The 24,748-nt window shown below is 33.5% G+C and overlaps 1 protein-coding gene across 7 annotated transcripts in view; it reads left to right on the top strand.

Annotated features, from left to right (window-relative positions):
* Positions 1-12,380: 12,380 nt before the first annotated feature.
* Positions 12,381-24,748, top strand: part of LOC106051307 (centrosome-associated protein 350-like) — a 44,127-nt gene continuing 31,759 nt past the window's right edge. For 3 of the 7 annotated variants that reach the window (XM_056033008.1, XM_056033007.1, XM_056033002.1), the window contains exon 1: positions 23,683-23,824. In XM_056033008.1, coding sequence (XP_055888983.1) covers positions 23,704-23,824 — 121 coding nt within the window. In that variant the 5' untranslated portion in view covers positions 23,683-23,703. Of the gene's footprint in view, positions 12,560-14,214; positions 14,357-16,371; positions 16,444-16,596; positions 16,668-23,682; positions 23,825-24,748 lie in introns of those variants that run through there. The other 4 variants (XM_056033005.1, XM_056033003.1, XM_056033006.1 and 1 more) reach the window with 4 other exon arrangements.

Here is a 24,748-nt window from a genome sequence, read left to right as displayed (position 1 = left end):
TCTAGGATAAAATTATAGCCACCATAGGAAAGAAAAATTGCTAAAATATCTGTGCATTCTGTTTATCTAATTGATGATTTTTCAAAAGGTTTAGATAATAGTGAACAAATAGATGCTATCTTACTAGATTTTTCTAAGGCTTTTGACAAAGTTCACCACCATAGTTTGCTTAAAAAATTAAAATATTTCGGCATTAATGGTCCACTGCATCAGTGGATTAAAGACTTTCTGATAGGGAGAGAACAAACTGTAATAATAAATGGCTCTAAATCAACACCGATAACAGTAAACTCAGGTGTACCTCAAGGAACAGTCTTGGGTCCACTACTGTTTTTAATTTACATAAATGATTTACCAAATTGCATTACTTCAGGAACAAAAGTCAGATTATTTGCAGACGATTGCATAATCTATAGAACAATAAAAACAACACAAGACACAGATATTTTACAAAGAGAATTAGATGAATTACAGAAATGGGAATCAAATTGGAGCATGTCTTTCCACCCAGAAAAATGTCAGTTGTTAAGAGTAACAAAAAAACTAAAACAAATTAATTCCACTTATCTTATTCATGGCAAACCAGTAACACAGACTAAAAACGCAAAATACCTAGGTGTTATAATAAATGAAAAACTGTCATGGAATCCACATATTGATGAAACTACAAAAAAATCAAACAAAGCATTAGGATTTATTAAAAGAAATTTCTATAAATCAAATAAGAACATAAAACTAAAATGTTATTTAACCTTGGTTAGGCCAATAATAGAATATGCATCCTCTGTTTGGGACCCCTCAACTCAAGAAAACATTAAGAAACTAGAACAGACACAAAATAGAGCAGTGCGATTCATAACAAACGAATATTCACATTTGACTAGAGTAACACCTTTAGTAAAATCACTAAATTTAGAAAGCCTTCAGGACAGAAGGCTCAAAAATAAAGTAGCAATAATACATAAAACACTGAACCATAATCTTCAAATACAAAAACAAAATTTAATAAAATACTCTGAAAGACACAAAGATAAAGGCACATTCCTCGTCCCATATGCTAGGACAAATTTGTACAAATACTCCTTCTTCCCTAGTGCTATTAGAGCATGGAATGGGTTGCCTGAGCTAGCCAGGAAAACCAGTGACTTGGCAGAATTTAAGTCATTGGTTAATATGCATGACTAAATGCATGACGCGTAGGACGTAATCATCTTCTTTTTTGAAGTAACGTCTGTATTATATAAGATAAGATAAGATATCTGCTTGACATGTTATAACCATAAAACAAGTCGTATTGAAAAAACGAATTCACTCTTGTTTAAAAGGGTTGCTTTAAAAAAATGTATGTATGTATTTTAAACTTAATTAAGGCGGATGAAACACGGTTAATACATATGTTTTGGATGCGTAAGTAATTTCAATTATATAGGCTTTTATGCTTTGGATGCGTAAGTAATTGCATGTATATAGGTAAAAACCTACGTTTTTTGAACAAAAAATCAATCAATATTTTGCTCCTATGATGAGTAAAATATATATTGCATATATTTAAATGTGTGTATACCTCATAGTATTCTTAAAATTTAAATATTTGTTCAGCATGAAACGTGATTTGAAAAGGATGAAACAGGAAAGACCGGAAATTTGACATTTGTTTACTAAGTTTCTTCCATAATGTAGTTAATTTATTTATTATTTAGGTCACAACTTTCTAAGACAACCATCGTATATGTGGGTCAACACACATTGGAGCTCGAAGTTCTCACAGTGGGTTGTCAGTCATATCTAGGTCAAATTATGGCAAAACCACTTAGAAGACACTTAAATGTCAACTTGTCCCTGTTTAACTTCCTTACAAGTAACAGTCACTCTCAATATTTTACTTTTACTTTACATCTTAAGTAGTCTGGCGAGTATCTTATACTCACCAACTCAAGCAAAGCATTCATAAATAATGAGGTTTTTTTATTAAATTTGAAATTTATTAATAGATTATATAAGCTTTGCATATATTTTACTACGTAAATCTAAGATAGATATATAACTACATCTAAATCTAGACCTTAAGAGTTCTAAATCAGCAATCTAGATTTAGATCTAGTTCTAGATGTCTATACAAATGAAAAGGCCAATAATTTAAAAAAAAACTATTACAAATATACAAAGTAGCTCTGGTCTAATGGTTAGACACGTAGGTACATCGAGTGAGGCTGCCAAAGCACCATTTTGATATCCTGCTTAGACAAATTTTTCTTTTAATTTATCATTTCTTTTTTTTTTTATAAATTGTATCTTTACAATACCTGTATTCAAGTCACTCCTTCAAGGAGGATCCTGGATGCTAGGTTGATAAGCAGACAGCTGATGTTTAAAAAAATGCTCTAACGATTTTCCTAGACATTGATTATTACATAATAACGTAATACGGGTGTTAGCTCTAGACCTAGATTTAGTCTCTAACCAAATTTAAATGTATTTATTTTTTATTTTTGAAAAATTATAATAGTCAGAATAGAGTTTTCTCTGATTCCTCTCCATGTTGAAATTATTGTGAGCTGTAAACGGAAGGGCTTAAGAAAATGTGAGTAAAGAATCGAGCAATCTTCTTTGAGAATGGTTAGTGTCAATTGAGCAAGGTCCAAAACGCTAAATTCAGCTTCAAAGCTGCCAACTAAAAAAAAAAAAGAATTAAGCTACAATTTGGACAGTATGCGTGACATGTGATCTTCGTATCAATCCTCCTTTATTACCGCTAGTTAGTTGCCCTTTTGGTTTAAATAAGTTGAAAATTATAGAGAAAAAGACTTGTTCTTCCTCCATGTTGAAATTATTTTGAGCTGTAATAGCTTTTGTCGCCAATATTAAAATCTCCAACGGAAACTAAATTTTAGAAAAAGAGTTTTTAAGGAATAAAATAAGGGAAGTAAAACGGCTTTCAAAACTATTCGATAGTCTACTAGTGGTTAATCCCCGTGTGACCTAGATAATAATTTGAATTTTTACTTGTTCTAAATTATGTTTTGGATTTGTTTTTCAATAATTACGATAAATTCTTTCTACTCATGGGTTTTCTTATAATATATTATTACTAGCTTTACACATGGCTACGCCTGTATATATATAAATCCAGGGCCGCCTCGAGGGTTGTGGCCGCCTGCGTGCGAAATAAAAAAATGCCGCCCCTCACTTTTGTTTCTGGGGAAGAGAGTATTAACTTATATTTCAGAGTCTCTTATTGTTGTATATAGATGCATATGTAAAGGTGCAATTGTTAAAACTTACTACTAATAATTTAATCAGTGTAAATATTGATCACTGTTTTCACAGCATAAATGTCTCATAAAATCAAATGTGCAATATTTCGTACAAAAAACAACACACAAAACTAGCTTTTCGAATACTTTTAAGCAAAAGCAAGAATTTCAAACACTTCCTCTTTGGCTTCATTGCTGGCACTAGTAGTCTTTCTTGTAACATTGTTCATATTGAGTAACTTTAACAATGTCATTTAGAAAATGACCGTTCACGGGCACCACACTAGAGCTGTTGACCTTCATTCTCCATTTCTCTTTTATCTTGGGTAGAATTTCTTTCAATAACAGGCCCGTCCATTTTTTATGTTGTCTTCCATCGTTTTCTATGTCTGCCTCTTCTTCTTTTTCCTGATACTGTTCCCTGAAGGAAGGTCCTTGCAAGCCCTGAGAACCTTGTGATATGGCCGAAGAGTTTGAGTTTTTAACAGTAGTTAGCACGTCATCGTGGGGTTCAATTGCTGTATTAATCCTGTTTCTAATCTCTTTATTGGTGGTGCGGTCTTTGTAAGTAATACCTAGGATCTATTCCTGACATTTGCTAGGATTTGACTATAATAGGCCGCGGAATTCTCGTCTATGTGCATCATTCAAACAATTAATTCTTCTGCTGACCCTGCAAGACCACCTATGTCGTCCGCAATACGCAAGTTAATATTTCTTCTTTCTCAAATGCTTACAGAACCTTCTTGCTCCTTCGGGATCTTCTTCCATTATCCTTTCAAGTAAGATCTCTCTCAAACCTGTCTTTTCATTGTTGTATCAAGTATGGAATAGACAAAGATTTCAAAATTGTTTTCAGTGTCATTAACAGGCAATGTCTTTAAATCCGAAAATTAAGAATGAGTGCAATATCTAAGACAACCAGGCTTGTAAACACAGTTGCGGACTGCATTTTTCGCCACATCTAATACAGACATGGCCGTTGTGTGCCGGGAGTCTATTTAAGTTTTATCTTGTCGTTTGCACCTGTCTCCGGCTAGAGCTTTTTGTTTGGACTCCAAATGCGTGTCCATCGACCTTCTTTCAGAGGCTATCTGCTACCACCTGCCTCTAGGGTAAGTAGTGCTTCTACACTGTACACCTGCCTCCAGCAGAACATGGTTATTTGTAAGGTACCCGATAGACTAGCCAGCGTATGCCCATTACGGAGCGAAGGCACCTTTGAGGAAAGCGTTAAAGGAGCCTTAAATGCCTCCTATAGAGCACCCAGGTAATATTCTCGAATTTTTAGAGGATTTTAGGTCTATAAAATCATTTTCATTTGCTTTTTCTCAGAAAGACACAAAGAAAGAAGCACTTTTCTTATTCCAAACGCTAGAAAAAATTCGTACAAGTGCTCCTTCGTTCCTAGTGCCTAGTTGCCTGAATCAGCCAGGAAAACCAACGACTTAGCAGAGTTTAAGTCATTTATTAACATGTATGACTAGATTGACACATGAAATGCGAAGGACGTAATTATCTTCTTGTTTTGAAGTAACCTCTGTAATACATAACATAAGATTTACTACATAATGTCAAATGACAACAGAACCAATACATTATAAAAAAATTTGTTCCGAGACATTTTCGATACGGTCATTTTTTTTTTTACGTATACTTTTTTAAATAAAAAGTTAAACTTTCATAACGTTTTGGCCGCCCCTAAAGTTTGGCCGCCTGCGTGCAATGCACACATGGCACAATAGGTAGCGGCGGCCCTGTATATATCATTTATTTAGGACGGAATGCCGTCTCCTTTTTAATCATACGTAACTCATTTCTACAATTCCCTTCATATACTTTTTAGCACATTATATCTAGTATGTTACACTCAATTGAAACGACCAGCTCTCTTTCACTTTCCTTTTCTCTCTCTGTCCCTGGGAACCTCTTTTTGTTTAATCCTGCGCTTTGTTATGTTCTATTTCCCTCCCCCACAAGCACGCACGCATACTTTTCGGACGTACATGTTAGTATGACTTTTACTTTTTACTTTAGGCTTTTTTTTTTATAATGACAACCCCTAACTTTTTTAGCATCCTCTATAGGATCAAACCCTCCCCCCACACCTTTCTGCTCTAGAATTGTAGATATAGCTCGTTTCGTTAGTTTTTGTTGTTGTTTTTTTAAATCCTTTAACATAAGGTATTCAATGTAAGGTATTAGACATAGCACACTATCAGTTTCAGGCCTAAAAAAAAACAAGATTACAAAGAGAGTTTGTGTTACACAAACTCAGAGGCGGCCCCGTCGAAGTCGGATCCCTGTCGGATCTGCATATTCGCAAATAATATTCAAGAGGTGATTTAATTTTGATGTAAAATGTTTTACACGTTTCGGATGTTCCTTCAGAGTTGAAGATAATTACTTCCTAGTCCAAACCTCCCGCAGGACGACGGGGGATGGGAGCGGGCAGGGTTTGAACCCTGGGCCATCCATAAATCTGAACGACAGTCCAGCGCGCAAACCGCACGACCAGGCAGCCATCCGATGGTCAAAAGTAATAATGTTTCAAAGATTCATTTGCCGTAAATTTAAATTTAAATTTAATAAAAAAATAGTAGATTAGTTTTAGTATATTAAAACATTACAATATTGATCAAAACGTTTGGAAATGAAAATCTACACATTTTTTTTACACTTTAAGTTTAGAAATTGAAATTCTACATCTTAATCTAGTCTATTTTAGTCTAAACTAGATCTAGAAATTCTAGATCTAGACTCTAAAATAATTTTAATTAGAATATAAATCCAGATCTAGATATACTGTAATAAAAATCTAGATCTAGTTTAAAAAATCTAGATTAGATCTAAATCAAGATATCATTCCTTTTTTAAACGCGAGTCACATAACGAGGCTTAATAAACATTACTATACCGAGTTCTTTTTTCATTTCATTTGAAGAATTAATTCCATATAACGTCAGAGGGAAAAAAAAAACACTACGTCATACGGCCTAGCTAGACTAAAAATCGCCTTCATCTATAAGAGCCATTTATCGAGTGTTCATAGACTTTGGTGCACCGAGTGCGTTCTTTAAGCATTTCATTTAAAGAATTCATTCCATATGACGTCAAAGGAAAAAAAACACTACGTCACACGGCCTAGCTAGAATAAAAATCGCCTTCATCATTACGAGCCTTTTATCGAGTGTTCATAGACATTGGTGCACCGAGTGCGTTCTTTTAGCATTTCATTTAAAGAATTCATTCCATATGACGTCAAAGGAAAAAAAAAACACTACGTCACAAGGCCTAGCTAGACTAAAAATCACCTTTATCAACACGAGCCATTTCTCGAGTGTTCATAGACATTGGTGCACCGAGTGCGTTCTTTTAGCATTTCATTTAAAGATTTCATTCCATGTGACGTCAAAGGAAAAAAAACACTACGTCACACGGCTTAGTTAGACTAAAATATGTTTTCATTAATACAAGCAATTTTTTCGAGGGTTAATAGACATTGGTGCACCGAGTGCGTTCTTTTAACATTACATTTAAAGAGTCCATTCATATGACGTCAAAGAAAAAAAATTCCATTACCTCACAATAGGCTAGTACCGGTACCATAAAAAAAATGTCTTTATTTACACGAGATATTTAACGAGGGTTCATAGACATTGGTGCACTGAGTTCTAATAGATATTATTTAAAAAGGATCAAAGCCACATTGTTTTTGCGTTTTGTCTGTCAGTCGGTCTGTCCGTTATCTTGATATAAAAAAAACAACTAAAAGTTATTAAAAATTGATTAACCTTTATTTTACGTTTCAAAACATCGCAATAATTTTTAGGTATGAACACAATTGAAAAGTTTATATAATAGATTGTTCCGGATGTTTGTATAAATAGTAAAAGAAAAAGAGAATTTCAGATAAATGTAATACCGTTAATTAAATTTTTTGGATGGTCTCGTATAAAAATTAGATGTACTACAGCCACTTGGAGAGATTTTCATACCTTACTTTGGTGTTTGGATTCTGTTTTCCTTAAAAATCAGAACATAATATTAACGATAATTAGATTTTTTAGTGTTTTAGGTAGAAAGTTAAATGTACTGTAAGAGAGTAGTGAGTTAAAATATTTTTCATAAAAATCCGTAAAAACATTATTTCGTAAATGAGAAGATTATTTGTTTATTAATTAGAAGAGGGAGTTCAAACAATTATTTGTCGTTAGTAGATTTTTAAATAAATTCGGAAATTTCTGGCGACGATTTGTAAGAAACAAAATCCGGAACTTTCTTTATCGATTACAAAACTTCTATGTTATGTTTGTTTTACAAGAAAATTAAATGTCTAAAAAGTAATTTTCAGTAATCAATTCAAGTAAATTACTTTTTTTAAAAGCCTTATGCGATTTCAAACAATCATTAGGCATAATTCATGTTCTATAAAACAATATCCGGAACATTTTTACACTTAATGAAATATAAGTCAGTATAGAGATTATGATTTAGCATTAATATGCTATTTACATAAAAAACGGAACAACAACATATTATTGATAATGTGTTTTTGCAACGTTTAAGCATGGAAATTGAATGTAATATAAGTTAGAAGAGCAAATAAACATTTGTTGGCGTTGATTAGTTTTGCACAAAAAAATCCGGAACAATCAATTTTAGATACTTAAAACTATTGAGATGTTATGGGAGGAACATTAAAGGGTAAATCAGATTTTCAATAGCTTTTAGAGTTCTAGTTTTTTAAATCTAATCGTGACGGACAGACCGACCAACAGACAAAACGCACAAAAATAAGCTTCTTTTATTCGGATGGGGGCACTAAACAAAAAATAAATAAAATCTGATTTTTAAAAAAAGTTTAAGGAATTGGTTTAGCACCTGATCATGTTGCGACGTTACGCTACTGCACGAAAATCGCTGCATAAAAAGTCCATTTAAAAAAATGTGCGTGATATTTACATACAAAGTTCATTATTAGCCTTTATAAACAAACAGAAATGTTTTCTTTTAATTTTAGCAGCTAGTTGACCAGAAAAAACGTCTTTAACTATTATTTGTATTTGTTGTAAACATTTCCTGTACATTTTAAAAATATATTTGACTTAGTGATACTGAAAATACACAAAAATTGTCCATCTTTGTTAGCATATTGTAACATTGCCTCCCTTACATTTACGTAATTGTTTTAGAATTGGTGTATTTTTATGAAAAAATCGCTTGCATAATTAATTTTATAAATTAAACGGTTTGCTTTTAGAAAACCAAAAGTAGCCGTTGCACCTAAACTTTTCAAGCCGGATTTAATGATGAAATAATATTTTTCATATCTCTTCTAGTTTTCGAGATCTGAGTGTGACAGACGGACAGACGGACAGACGGACAGACGGACATTTTGCACAAACCTAATAGCGGCTTTTTCCCCTTACGGGGGCCGCTAAAAAGATAGGCATTTTCCAAAAGTTTAAATTTAATTATACCCCCCCCCCCCCGTTACCACACTATTTATTTAACAATTTGGTTTTATTACCTGTAATCGTTTTTTTTCCTTATGAGTGTAGGAAAAAAAACAACAGTGCTACAGAGTATAGTAGACTTATCTACATGAGTGCCAAATCATTATCCTTCTTGCTTGGTCTCGAAAAAAAAAAAAAAGAAATACACTCTAGATGTGGTTTTTCGCGTATCGCAGCGTTAAAAAAGAACACTTATTAGCAAACTCCCTGGGGTAAAAGCAACATGCGTGAGAAATTTTATGCCAATCCGTACCGCAGTTGCTGAGCTCTCTTGATGCATAAATGAATCAATCCGTCAATGAGTGGAAATTTGGGAAATATATTTAAGATATTGCTTCATTTAAAACAAAATGAAATAGAAAAAATTCAATGAGAGTTACGACTTTATTTCTCTATTGATTACAGTTATCCAAGAAATCGTATCTAAAGAATATCTTTGTCTCCCTGAGTATAAAGAGCATAAAAAGAAACTTTATTTCCTTTCTTCCACAAAAGTTCTGACGAAGAAATACGTTGGAAAACAAATGTTTCAATCTTTTAATGCCATCACTGCGATGCAAGTTTTAAACATTGAAAGTATGGTCTGGTACTTGACACTTATACTAGAACTCTGGACCAGACCTTTTGACTGGCTGCCTGGTCGTGCGGTTTGCGCGCTGGACTGTCGTTCAGATTTTCGATGGTCCCGGGTTCAAACCCTGCCCGCTCCCATCCCCCGTCGTTATGCGGGAGGTTTGCATTAGGAAGTAATTATCTTCAACTCTGAAGGAACATCCGAAACATGTAAAACCTTTTAACATTTTTCGTGTATAAGTCCCAACATATATTGGTATTGAATATTTGGGATATTTTTTTTAAATTAGATACACACATTTCATGACATTAAATTTGCTTTTTTAGCGGCCCCCGAAAGGGGAAAAGACGCCATTAGTTTTGGGTGAAATGTCTGTCCGTCTGTCCCGTTTAGATCACGTAAACTAGAAAAGATAGTGAAAATCCGACATTACAATATTTTAGACCATTCAAAGTTCTGATGCAACGGCTACTTTTTTCTTTTCTGAAAGCGAAAAATCTCATTTTTTAAACCACTTATGCAAGCAGTTTTTTCATAAAAATACACCACTTTTATAACTATTAACTTTTAAACACTGAAACACAGATTTCCATATTTTTAACACTTTAATGCAAACAGTTGTAGATTTTTTTTCGAAAAATTTTGTTTTTATATTTGTACTAGCCTGGCATTACCCGCGGCCTGCGGGTCTATGTTTGTGTTTACTAATGTAGTGGATTGGATTTAGATGTATGTTAAACTTAGCTAATGATCCTTTGAAGTTATTTCTCTTTCGCTACGAAAATAAAATTAGTTTTGCGAAAATGGGTTTATCCGAAGCCGATACATTCATATCTATTAAAAACGAAAAGAGCGATAGCTTTGTTAAATGAATGGAATTATAAAGTGAACAATTAAACGAAATAATTTTTAGTACTCGATTCATGAATGAATATAGATCTAGGCCTATTCGGCTTCGCAGCTTTTGTAAACGAATGTAGTCTCTTAAAAATAATGCTTTAGAAAACCAAATTTGAATGTTTATTTGATCAAAATATGAAATGAATGGACTATAATTAGTATGTTCATGTGTTAAAGTATAAAACTATCTGTGCGAAGAGAAGTTTTATCATCTTAGAGTTGAATTAGAGTTTTAGATCTAGGGATGGGATTATAAAGTAAACAATTAAACGAATTAATTTTTAGTAAGCGATTCATTACGGTATTGTCTATTGAAATTACAATACAATGAAAGAATGTTTGTCAGGAAATCTGCAGTCACAGATATAACGAACTAATTAATTAAAAAAATGCTTTTGAAACACAAAATTGAAGGTTAATTTTATTATATAATAAAATCAATGGATCTTCTTTTGTATTTTCATGAGTCAAAGTAAAAAACTATCTGCGCAAAGTGTATTTCTAAAAATTAGATCTAGGTCTAAATCCTTTCGATCTTTTCTATGTCAACATTGTAGACATGGCCTAGATCCATTAAATACTATAGCTGTAATAGAGTCGGACAACTTTATTTTTTTTTTGAGGGTCGTAAGTTTGTTTTAGGCCTACAATACATACACTAAGGTCTAAGTTGGTACCTAAGAAACATTCCTGCCAAGTTTTATCAAGATTGGTCAAGCGGTTTTGATGTCTATAAGTAACATACATACACCTCACATTCTACTTTATAGTATAGATTGTTAAGTTATGGAAGTTCTGTTATACTAAGTACTATATTTACACATAAACAAATGTTTACTATTTTTAAAGAGAAAAAAAATTATTTAGTATGCATGATAAATTAGACATAATTAAAAACGAATAGTAATCTTGTAAATTGCATTTTTTTGTACAATCGTAGTGCTGTACACAATATTCAGAATTCGAATAAGAGATTGAGCCTTTTGAAAATAATTAGATCAATTATAAGACAACAGTTAGGCAGTGGAGGCGCGGTGGCTGAGCGGTAAAGCGCTTGGCTTCGGAACCGGGGTTCCCGGGTCCGAATCCTGGTGAAGACTAGGATTCTCAACTTCGGAATCTTTGGACGCCTCTGAGTCCACCCAGCTCTAATGGGTACCTGACATTAGTTGGGGAAAAGTAAAGGTCGTTGGTCGTTGTGCTGGCTACATGACACCCTCGTTAACCGTACGCCACAAAAACAGAGGAACTTTACATCATCTGCCCTATAGACCACAAGGTCTGAAATGGGAACTAGTTAGGCCAGGTTCACATCTAACTTTACATTCACATTCACCTATCCCTTGATCTGCAGCACCATTGGGGCACTACACAAGATCTGTTAACCTTCTTTTTCCATTCATATCTGTCATTTGTTTTTGATATAATTTCATTCGGATGTTCTTTCTGAAAATATTGAAGCCTGCCTGGATGGACCTTTTCGGGGGCCGATTTTGAGTTTGTGTTTCCACACAAACTGTCTTTGTAACCTTGTTAAGTGTATCCTTGCGAACCGTAATTTCTTTTTCTAAATTTTTAAAATGAAAATGTTACAGATATATATTTAATAGTCGTAAATGAATATCGAAACTAAAATACATTATAGAAAAATGTTAAAATTTGATTTTCAATTGTCTTTTTAATTTTTGAGACCCAAACATGATAGATGTACAGAGGAAAAGACGGACAGGCTACAGAAAGCTAATAGTAGCTTTTTATCTTTCAAAATGCATTTTTAAAAATCCTACCGCAAAGTTATTTTTGAAATTGTTTTAACTACATTAACTTTTATTTTATCTCTATTTCCTGTTCTAGTTTGCATGTTAGAGAACTCAGTGTATTTGTTCTAAGCTGGTGTTCCATTAGTATAGTTCCATGTTCCAGGTACTACAGCGATAGCGATGGCTATAAATTAAAGTGTTCTTCAAATCTTTGCTATTGAAAAAGAAAAAAAAAAACGATGACCATGAGCATACAAATCGAAAACACGAACTATCACGCGCTGCCTTATGGATCTACTACCTGATCGATACATGGCTCTTTGATAAACTTAAGGACAATTTCTTCACTTGGGGAAATTCAAAAGTTAGATTGAACTGTAGATAGATCCAGTGTTGTAAAGTTTCCGTTCGAAGGTTCATGTCGTTACTGTACTGAATCAAACTTCTCTTTGATAAGGAATGTAGACTTCAAGGATCTGTGAATAGAAAACTAGAAGGTCATTAAAATATTCTCTCTGTGAATGTATTTAAAGACGTGTCTGTATATATGAGGTAGGACATAGTACATGTTTTATTATTGAATAGTTATATGTGTGCATTGATTAAAGTTACATTAATTAGCCAGAGTATTTGAATGAATAGTAAATTGGGCTATTCTATAATGAAATATAAAATGAAATATGGTTATACTAAAATAAATTATAAATTGAATTATGACTGTACAATAATAAAATGTAAAGGGACTTAACGAATTAATAATAATATAATATAAATTGACTTATGAATGTATAATAAAATATAAATTGACTTGTGTAGGTAAAGTCCCCTTTCAGACTATGCGATCTATATGGCAGATGATGTTTCTTTAAACAACAGTTTACTAGCAGGGTGGCATGTGGCCACCACATAGACCAACAGCGTTTACATTCCCCAAGTAAATTCAGGTCCCCATTAGAGTTGGGTGGGCTCATGGGCGCCCTAAAAAAAACGAAATTCAAAATCCCAGTCTCCGCCGAGATTCAAACAACCACTTAATTACACAGCCAGCGCGCCCCCAAAGAGACTTACGACTGTACAATAATAAAATTAATTATGACTGAACAATAATAAAATATAATGTGACTTATGACTGTACTGTAATGGGATGTTTTGTTTATTGATTCGTTGTACAAGTTTTGGATATTTCTTCAGAGATAAAGATTATTACATCCTAGCCCAAATCTTCCTTTGTACCGCGAGGGATGACGGCGTTCAGGGTTTGAATCTGAGACCTTCGAGACGACAGTCCACAGCGCATCCCAAACGGCTAAACAGTCTAAAGAAGGATATGACTGCATAGGAGAAATGTCTTGTTCGATAATCTAATAAATTGCAGTAAAGCCTTTAATGTTTGATACAAAATTAAACTTAACAGAAAAAGACAATGTGGCTTTCAAAAATATGTATTGTCTTAAGTTTTTATTGAAATTCATTACCCTGAATTACTTGGTTTAGTGAAAACGAATCGGTAAAACAAGTAAAATAAAAAAAAAAACTTAAAAAAAACAAAGCTTCTATTAAATATGATTGTATCAATTCGTTTGCATCAGTTAAGTAATTAAACTTGTAATAGATCTAGACTAACAAAATGATAAGTCTGTGAGATTATAAATTTTTACCCAATGTTTTTCTATAGCGCTATTTCATGCTTTTAGCTTTCCCCTGTTTCAGATTCTAAACAAAATAATTTTTTACCAATAGTTAAATAACTAATTGTTTTTACTTACTGATTATGGTTTTGGTATGTAAAAGAAATAATAGTGAAAAGTTTCAGCTTGATCCGAGACTGGGTGTGGAGAGAACTAACGTGTACACACTTTGTACCAGAAAGACAGACAGAGTGAGTTGATATGAGCTTTGTAATAATCAGTTAATAGAAAAAAAAATTTAACACAAACACAATGATTGAATACAAAGTGTCTCAAGACATTGTAACTTCATACAATAGAGCTAGTCCCCGGAGTTGATTTAAACTGTATTGAAAGTTATTTCTCCTTTTCTGTTTTTACGTGAATATGTATTATTTTTTTGTTAAACTGTCTTATAAACCATTCAACCTGCTCTCAGTTGTTGATTAATTGATCCATCGATCATCGGCAATCGATCAGCGCTTTTGATCGTTAACTCCATGCTTCAGTTAACAAATGTGTTGCATTAATTCTAACCAGAGTATCGAGTGACATAGTCAGGGCTCACACTTAAACAAAACTGTTCAGTCGGGAACATTTCTTTATCGACTGCGGAAACACACAAAGTTAAAACGTTCCCTGTCTCCCAGACAGAAGATGCAAATCGTGCCTGTGGTCTACGGTAAGTTAGTAGTTACTATTGTCTTATAGTACTTTGTTAATTTAAAAAAAAAACATTGTTTACTTCAAGTTAGAATTTAAAAACTACAACATTTCAAAATTGATAACTATTTGAAGTTTAAAGAAATGTATTTAACTATTGGATAATTTCATACAGCAGTTTGGTGTCTCGGGTGTACTGAATACGGAAGTAGTGATTGACAAAATAGTGGAATAAAGCTTTGAATTTATTTTTTTTTTATAATTCCCAGTAAAAACTTGAATCATATTTCAAAACTCTTTCACTAGCAGTACAATGTAATGTGTATAATTTATTTGGCAACTTGATATTTCAATAGAACGTCCTTGCCACTGATTATTTGAGCTATTTCTTTCCAAATCTCTCTGAATCTTACAAATTTGATTTTCTTATGAGTTTCTTCAGGTTTCCATTATGTTGCCATCACATTTGTTTACGTGACATATTCTCTTCTTTTTCTCTTTGGCTGAATTTGATTGCTTTAACAAATGTCACCGGTATATAAAAAATCAAAAAGTAAAAAAAAATGAACATCTTACTGTGATCAAATGTACCATCAACACTAAATTTGGAGACAGGACAAAGGACTAAAATGCTATGTGCCAATAATCGGCCCACATACAAATTATAAACCATAATTTACAAATACAAAAACACACCCCTAGTAAAATATTCAGATGGAGAAAAAGCCATAAACACGTTACTTATACCGCGCGGTAGGACAAATGGAACTAACTAGGCACGTACACATTTCTACCCTACAGACATAGTGAGTGGATATAAGTTTTAGAATAAGAAAAGTTGTACAATGAAATAAAAGACAAAAGTATTACTATCGGAGTGCAAGTAAAACGGTATATGTAAATGTGTATTTCTTTTTTTTTTTCTGGGAACCCGCTGTGTGAGTGTGTTTGTGTGTAGTGTGTGTAGGTTTGTGTGTAAGTGCGTGCATTCGTGTGTGTGTGCGTGTGTGTGTCTATTTCTCTTTCGTTATCTATTCATTGTGCTCAATTACTGCCGCCTGAGACTAACGACTTGCGTGTCAATTGTGTTGTGTTTTTTTAATTGACACCACCAAACTTTGAATTGACATTTTATTGAGCAGTGCGGACTTAAAAAGTATTTCGTGCCAAGTTTAATTGAGGTGTGGAAAGATAACCTTGTAGTATAAATAGACCATAGTAAAAAAAAATATAGGCTTTTGTTTGTCAGTAGATCGGTTCTAAATGGATCTTGTAAGGCCGGCACAATAACTACCCTCAATTAATCTACTGGACAGTTGTCAGGAACTCGCCACAGGATACAATAAAATAAGTATCTTAGTGAACAGCAAAATAATTACTATCCAGCGAGAAAAGTTCTTAATCTCTAAGCTAATTCCTAAAGAATTACATACATGGAAATCAAATTGAAGCATATCTTTCCACCCAGACAAATGTCAATGATTGAGAGTAACAACCAAGCTATAACAACTTAGAAACTTATCTTTATCATGAGGAACCAGTTTTACAATTGAAAAACTCAAAATACTAAGGTGTTATGATGAATGAACAATTATCATGGAATCCCCATATTAACACAAGTATTACAAATTCAAACAAAGCATTAGGTTTTATTAAAAGAAACGTTTAGAAACCAAATAAGAACAACAACTACAATGTTAATTGGCCTTGAAGTTGGGCAAATATTAGAATATGTGTCCTCCATTTGGAACCCCTCAACTCAAGAAAATAAAACAAAGGTTCTCAACCTGTGAGTCGCGAACCCCTTGGGGGTCGATTGACGATTTGTCAGGGGTGCTTATGTCCATCGAAAATATGGATTTTTTTCCCCATTGTAATATGTAAAAGCTGTAACATACTAAGATTTTCCATTGGAAAAAAAAAACTAAATATATTGTTATTCGAGGAAAAATGTTGAAGACAACTTAATCAGAACTGATTTCGAACATGTTAATTGTCTAGCAGATATATTAATATAAGTTTACGTTACTGCAGATTAATGGATAATGTTTGGATACTTCTGGACTTCCGTCGTAATGCTTAAGAGTCATTCTTCACACTAAAAATGTGAGTGAAACATTGCAAGCTTGTATTTACGTTTATATTCACAGAATAGTCACCAAGTAATAAACATGAAAAATCCATAATATATGAACTAAGCGATGTACTTTTTAAAATGACAAACTCGTAAAAGCCACTTACTTGTTCCTCTCTTTACAGAGACGTCTGGGAGAACTTAGCAAGGTCTTAACACTATACAACATTCGATATGGACAACTTTGAAGAATCATGTAAGCAGTTACAATAATAATCATCATTAGTAGTCATAACAAAACTGTCTTACAATGTGTGCATTACACCAAACAAAACATTATAATTATAGAAAAAAAACAACAAACATTCCCACCAGACTCAATCATAATTTTCATGTGAAATGTTTATGTCAGATAGTTGAATTCTTTTTAATGATTTGATTACCAGGGGAGCAAAAGAGTTTTTATGTCTGTTTGCCTTTGCTATCGGTATCTTGTGACATCACATAATGGTGAAATTACAAAATCCTGACCCAAAGGGTGATTTTTTTATTTCTAAGATCTGTTTACCTTTCTTATGAATGTTTTTCTCAAACAGTTTTTTTTTCCAATGACCTTACCACCAGCAACATTTAGAATTTTATTATGTTTCTTTCTTTTTTTTTTTTTAGTGTTGATGTGAGCGTTATAAAACATCGCCAAGACCTTTTCGGTAACATTAAAGGATAAAATTTGTCTAAGTAATCGTAAGCTTTGTTGCCCTTTTTTTTTCTGATATTATCAGTATTTGCAGTAAAATTAAATGTATTGTCTTAGATAGTACAAAGTATTTAAAAGTTTGCACTATTTCAATGCTCTTTCCAGCTACAGACACAATATTATTTTCCTTCTTTTCCCTTCGAATATCGATTAACTTTTCTTCCGCTTTGTGGTGGAATTGTATTCATTAATGATGTTTTATTGTATTATTCTTGTTTTTTAAATCAGGTAAACATGACTTGTATAATTTATAATTATAGCAGCACTAATTGTTTGTGGGGACTATTATGGACAGGAATGTTGGCCAGCTCAGTGAGGTGCGCGTAATCAATTGACCCTGGGTAGCGATGCGAAGACCAGATAAGATAAGATAAGATAACTTTATTGATCCAAACAAACGGAAATTCAGTTTGACTACAATTGACAACCTCAATGTAACTACTGTACAATAACAATATAGATGCACAAAATACATGCACATACGAACAACAATCACAATAATGACTTGAAAGCGCTTAGTCAAAGTAGATGTTACACTGGTATCTAGTCGTGGCTAGGTGATGGGGTCTGTCAGGGTCCGTGGTTCGAGTCCTCCTCATGTCTTATCTTTGTTTCGCCATATTTTCCTCACCTTTTATTCTCAGTAAATCTCGGTACCTTAATTCTGCTATTGTTATATGTTACATGTCAAGTTTATTCATTTGTTTTTTTTTAATTATAAGCTTCAAATTCTACTATACTACTATACTGTGATACAGAGTAGCAATCTCTCGAAAATCAAGGAATACTTAGGATTTGAAAATAACCACTTTTTTTTTTGCTTGTGAGGCAAATTAAAAAAAAATATATATATAAATGCTAATTTTCACTTTTACGTGGCTACGCAGTTCAAACTGTGATGTACTTCCTGTGTCATATGCAACGCAGTCAAATAGTGAACACGTTGATATTTGGGTTCAATTTAAAATTGACTTTCATGTTGTATGTACACTTATTGAATACAACTTGGTGTTTAGTTTTATTTTCTGTGAATTTCTGTTTCAAAACTTCTAGACATGATATTCATCATAATGACTTGAGTTTTTTTTCTATGTCAATCTATATCTATAGAGTTTGTATGTATATTGAAAATTCTGTTGAAATGTCTGTATTTGATAAATTGTCTGGATTGTAAGATATTTATATAGATAGTGATTTACCAAAGGGGATCAGATAGATGCCTCCTTGGTCGCTTGAGCGTAGGGGCAGGGCGGACTCAGGCATAGGCAAGCTAGGCAGACACCTTGGGCCTTCGATTGGTAGGGGCCTTATAAAGACTGGACAAAAATGGCGAAACTGGCATCCAATTTTAAACAAAGCAAGACCTATGACCCTATGTCTAGTAGCCAAGCTACTAAGTCTCACGACCACGCAAATAAGAAGACCCTTGTGGATGTTGATTACTGTAATGAAAACGTAGAAAGATTGATTACATTTTATTTATGATCATGGTTTAAATACTGCTGCAGCCCTTCGTATAACATTGATATTATTTAAGTTATGCTATCTGCATTAATATGTTTAACAAGTATAAGGAACGCTAGTTGAATGCTTTGGCGATTTCAATTATTTCTTGATTTAGATATAGATCAAGTAGGTTTTTAATAAAGTGCGTAATTTATTTTATCGTTGCTTATTTTATCTTTTTTTTTTCTATTCATTTGGGGTAACTAAACTCACTGAGCCAATGCCCTCCAATTACTTAAGACCGCGTTGGTCAAGGGGCACCCAAACGGATGCCAAAACACTACATAGAATATACAGTTTGTTCATTCATTGTCTTGGCCACTGAGCCACTGTTTATTGTCATATATATATTTAACGTTACAAAAAAATCCTTTTTTAAGGCACAATAGCAACATATGACCTTTCGATAAGTTAGATCTGTGCTAGTTTGCTTCATTTCCTGTTGTTTTTTTTAACATTTCCACCTTATTCAGTGTCGAGTCACTTTAGATTTAGACTGGTAACCAAAGGACAAGAAAGACAACTCATTGTTCAATGAGCAGTTTAAAATAAAAACTGGTTTATTGCCCTTAATCATAGCTTCAAAGCTCTCGATTATGGTGCTAATATATTTGTATTTAAACTTAGACTAAGACTGCTTTATTGATCCTTATGGAAATTTGTTGTGATTACAAGGACTCTTTTCTCATATAAAAACAACACAACCGAAACATACACATAAATACAACAGACACAACATAGAAAGTTTGTCTGTTTCTTTTATTTTCATATCTTTTGTAGACAAGGCTCTTGCTATGTTATTGGAAAGAATATTAATGGTATGATGAATATTGATATGTTAAATATATGTAAGCAAAGTATCACTAGAACAAGTAAAGGTTGGTAAAGTATTATTAGGATTAGTAGACCTATTGATAGACAACAGCGGGCTGGCTATATGGCATATATTTTTTCAGGCCTGTGCCCAATGGGCCGGTAGAGCTGCCGAATTGACCACTTAAGATGAGAATAATTCTCGTCAACGGGACTAGCCTTCGCGTTACATTTTACAAAAGATCTTTCAGACTTCAATAGCTAGTAGGCCTACAAAGGCAATGGATGCACCCTGATGAGTCACTCGTTTTGTTTTCTTCTTGAGTCAGGGCAAAATAAATGTTGTCTTCCGTTGCCTTCCATGTTGTTTTGCAGAAGCATCAGAGGGGGGGGGGGGCGCATATCTTTACCCAAGGAAAATGAATCTTGACCTTAACGATGTGTTCGAAAAAACGCTTCGCATTACATTTGCCACTAACTCAGTTGCAGAAGCTGTCAGAAGGAATTAGTTAATACTTCCCCAAAGAACGCCTAAGGGGCTTCACTCCAGATGTTTGTTCAAGCTGAAGTATTAGTACAGCAAGGGAGCGGGGATTTGAACTCACAAAACCCACCTAAGAGAAGGAAAACTCTAAATTCAAACCACTTCTGCCTTGCAGCTATACCCAAACATGACCTGGGACCTGACACCCAGTCCGCTCCTGGACCAAAGTATTCAAAATGAACTGGAACAGACATAATGTGCAGAAATCCTGTTGTAAGTGTAAGTATCAATGTGAGGGTCTGGTTCCAGACTGAGACATGATACATTGGAACAAGTTGTAATGAGAAGGGTAATGAAAGAGAAAGAAAGAAAGAGGGATAAGGGGGGGGGGCAGAAGTAAGACAGAATAAGAAGGAGTAAGAGATAGAGAGAAGGATTAGGAGAAAAAGGAAGGAGTAAGAGGGAGAGAAGGAGAAAGGGAGATAAAAAGAATTAGTAGGATAGAGAGAAAAAACAGGGGTAGTAGGAAAAAGAAAAAGAGAAAAAAAGAATAAGAGAAAAAGAAAGGGGTAGATAAAGAACGGAAGACTGACAATGGAAATGGGTTTTGAGGTTTCTCATCAGTTTCAGGTAGAGATCACTACAGGTAGAGATCAGATCAGATCATAACTGCGAGTGAAAGTTCTCTCCAATTGCTTCACGTTCTCTGTCAGCCTGAACTTTTGAACTTACTCCATTTTCTTTTCCGATCGATTCCCTACTGAACTATTGGCATTATTTCAACGCACTCTAAATCTAAACCTTTCTTGCACCTATTATGTTTTTCGCTAAATGAAAATAAGGAAAGGTTTTGTTGTTTTTTTTTTGTTTGCTTTACGTTACTTTTTGTTTTTCCTTGAGGCTTTGAATAAGAGATTGGCCTTTTACAAAACAATTAGATCAATTAGATAATCATTATATGACATCATTAGGCCAGGTTCACATCTAACTTCACATTCACTTTCACATAACCCTTTTGTCTGCTGGACCGTTGAGATAGCACCCAAGATCTATCAACCTTCTTTCTCCATTCTTCTCTATCACTTGTCTTTAATAGAATTCCATTCTGATATTTTTTCTGAAAATATTGAAACCTGTCATTTTACCTGCCTGGGTGGACAATTTTGGGAGCCAATTTTGAGTTTGTGTTTCCACATAAACTGTCTTTGTAACCTTCTTTTTAATTCTAACATTGAAGGGAAATATTTGTCTATTGTTTTATCACACATTATTTTCTTAAAGAAGTCGGACCAGAGATAACGATAGAGGCTTAGGCAAACTGTTTAGAATATAGAACCAACCTACTTTTTAAGATTCGCTTTATGCATATGCTTAAGCTAATTGTATTTGTAAACTTATTTTTCTATTTCTAATGATTGAGGATCATTTATAAATTCTGTAGCCTACCCACAGCCTCGATTTTCTAACAACGAAAACTTGATAACAGACTAAATATTTAGTTATTCTTTAAATGTCTGGAAAACAACACAACAGAAATTATACATACAAAAATCTAATGGGTGGATTCTTTTTTTTTTCTTGGGGAGGGTGGGGGGTGGAGGGGTTCATTTGAACAAAATCGACATTTTAACCTCATCTGATCAAAATTTGAGCCGCATTTGCTCGAAACCTGTATTAATCACTTAAATTACAGGCGTTCCTTTAAATATGAAGATAATTACATTATACACTATCCATAGTCTAGATATAATAATACAAAAACAGGGCTTGATAGAGGGTTTAATGCGTTAGAACTGAAATAGTTGAGCCAAACATTTCCCTATTGACGATACCATCGTTGATTCGACCTCATTAAATTAAATTAATGTTTGATTGTCTAAACTTGACTTTGTGTTCTATAAAAAGAGCATTTCCCTTTAATTCTTTACCGAATCAAACATTTTCTGATAACAAACGTATACGTTATTAAAGCAAAAATGAAGAATTCCGTCGGATCGTGGAAAATAATAATGAGAGAAAGAGTCAATTTCTATCATTCCTTAATTTATTTTTTGTATTGTCCTTAGCTACTACCACCAAGAGAGACGCCTTTAGAGATGGTGGTAAAGACCATTGTATTTTGTGACTGGCTTTAATAAAAAAAAAATTTAAAAAAAATGGAGAATGGAGACATCTGTTTATTTGTCAACACCAGACAAAAGAAGAAATGACAAGTTCTATGTCATTTCTTTTACAATTAATTTTATTTCTTCATTCGTAGTTATAATACACACACGCAAATATAATATATATTTACACAAACAAATAATGTAATTCTTTCACGTTCTAACAGTATCACTTAAACACACACACACACACACACACATTCAAAAGTATTCTAAAGCTTCCGACTTCAGGTCCTCAATGGCACTTTAATTGTTTCCCCTGCGTCACACAGCCAGAGATAATAAACTAGCCCACAGTTAGAAACTTTCTTTCCCCTCCCCCCCCCCTCTCCCCTATATTGAATGTAAACCCATTTAGAAATAAATAGTTTCATGTGTAGTCGGGACAAGAGAGTGTTTGAGAGTATCAGAGTTAGGCCTGAGCCCTTATGATATGAATTTTCACAAAGCCTAGGTAAGCTTTCTACAGTGTGGTTTTTTTTTTTTTTTTTACTGTATCTAAGAACTATGCCTGCTCTAGGCTTAGGGGACTTATACAACAAAAGATTCAATTTCGTATACATACACCTATAGTCTCAATTTGCACAAAGATTTATTTATTTTTTTTTTTTGACTTTTCAAAAGAGGTAATTATCATTTTATTCTGTTGGCACATTTAGTGAAAAGTTAAATTTTAGAAAAGTGTATTTCTTTTTTTTAATAGACTATATGTGTTTTTTGTATATTTTAAAATATTAAATGTACATTCTTTTTATTATTATTTTTTATTTTTATGTGTACGTCAACTTTTTCAATTATTAATGTATGCGATAGGGCCCTGTATTTCTTCCAGGTTTAGAGAAGGGCTTTATCAAATATTCAATTTTATTTCTACCAGTTACAAAACACTAAAAATGAAACTGCTAGTAAAATAATACTCAACGAATGGTATCACTAGGTGTAGCTACCAATATCTCTGGCCTTAAAAAAAAAAATTAAATATTCCAAAATTTCAAATTAAGTTTCCATTAGTAAAATACTTGGAATAAAATGTATATTATTAAAAAAAATACTTTAAAATAAAAAGGTGAATATGAATTCCCCAAAATTTATAAAATAGATAAAAAAGAAAAGCAATGAACTTCTGCTCAAAATGGTCATTTTTTTTTTATTCAAACGAGACTGGACAGGCAGACAGATCAAAAGACCAAACGGCATGATTAAGTCTCTCTCTCTCTCTCCCTCTCTGTATATTTAGGCTTATATATATACATATATATATGTATGCATATATATATATATATATATATATATATATATATTTATATATATATATATATATATTTATATATAATTTAAATAAGCATGGTTTTAACCCATATACACTCTAAATACTCATTTTCTCTCAAATACTACTACACATATGCTCTCACACATACTCTTAAACATACAAACTCACATACTGTTACACATATACTCATAAACACACCTGTTACGTGCGCATCGTGGTGTCAATGTATAACGGTGCGGATGCATGTTGAAAGGAGGGAGTGGACCAAAATGGAGGAATAGAAACTAAATAGTGTTCATGAAGATTAAATTAATTCTAAACTCTGACGTTGACGTGTGTGTTGGTGTAGTGTTAAAAGAGTCTCATCATAGAACAAAACGTAACAACACCAAAATCCAATGTAAACTTAAGGGTATAGGTAAATGGCCAGAACACGAGACCAAACAGCACAGTACTTGATCAAACCTGTCTTTCACTTAGGCACCGGCTATTCTAGACCGGGGCTCTACACAAGGCGGAGCCGGGCGTCCCTCATGGGAATCGATCGCACGGTTTCAGTCCGTCTGATTTCCACATTCTATACTCCGTGTCAGATATTTTAACCGCCTTAACTTCTCCGCGCCCCTCCCCCTCCATTGTGTGTTCAATAGCTATCAATTACAGCCCTTATCTGTGTCTTTGCCTGTGAATTAAAGAAAGGGGGTAGGGGTGCTGTGTAGGTTGAGATATGGAATGGCAGGTTATCGATCTCCTTCTATTTCTTCGTATTAATGAACATTTGATTTTTCATGACAGAGGCCTAGCTCTGCTGGTAGCTAGTGTGTTAGTCACATTTAAAGTAAGGTCCACTCACCTATATATAGTATCTCAATTTAGTTTGTGTGATGTCTGCAAGAAATATTATTATATTAGCACACACTTAGATGTTTTAAACAGACATTTATATTGATATGCATTGGTATATATTTGTCTGTAATTGTCTCATGCATGTAAGACTTTTAATCAATAAATTTAATGCATGGTGTGAATATTGGGGGGGGGGGATTTTGTTTTTATATTTCTGTTTCTATTGACAAAAAATAGGCGTCAAATATGATTTTTTTCTTTTTTTTTTCTTTAATTTTTCACAAATTGTTGTTCAGTCAAGACTGTGTTTGGTCAAGATTGACGGGTGTTTAGTCAAGACTGTGTTTGGTCAAGATTGACGAGATTGACGGGTGTTTAGTCAAGACTGTGTTTGGTCAAGATTGACGAGATTGACGGGTGTTTAGTCCAAACTGACAGATGGTGAATCAGCGTTTAAGCCGATGCTTATTTTATTTTTTCTATGTTTTTAACTACA

This window comes from Biomphalaria glabrata, chromosome 6, assembly GCF_947242115.1.
Source record: "Biomphalaria glabrata chromosome 6, xgBioGlab47.1, whole genome shotgun sequence".
Taxonomy (NCBI): Eukaryota; Metazoa; Mollusca; class Gastropoda; family Planorbidae; genus Biomphalaria; species Biomphalaria glabrata.
Note: the sequence above shows the minus strand (reverse complement) of the source record. Positions and strands in the feature narration are given on the sequence as shown.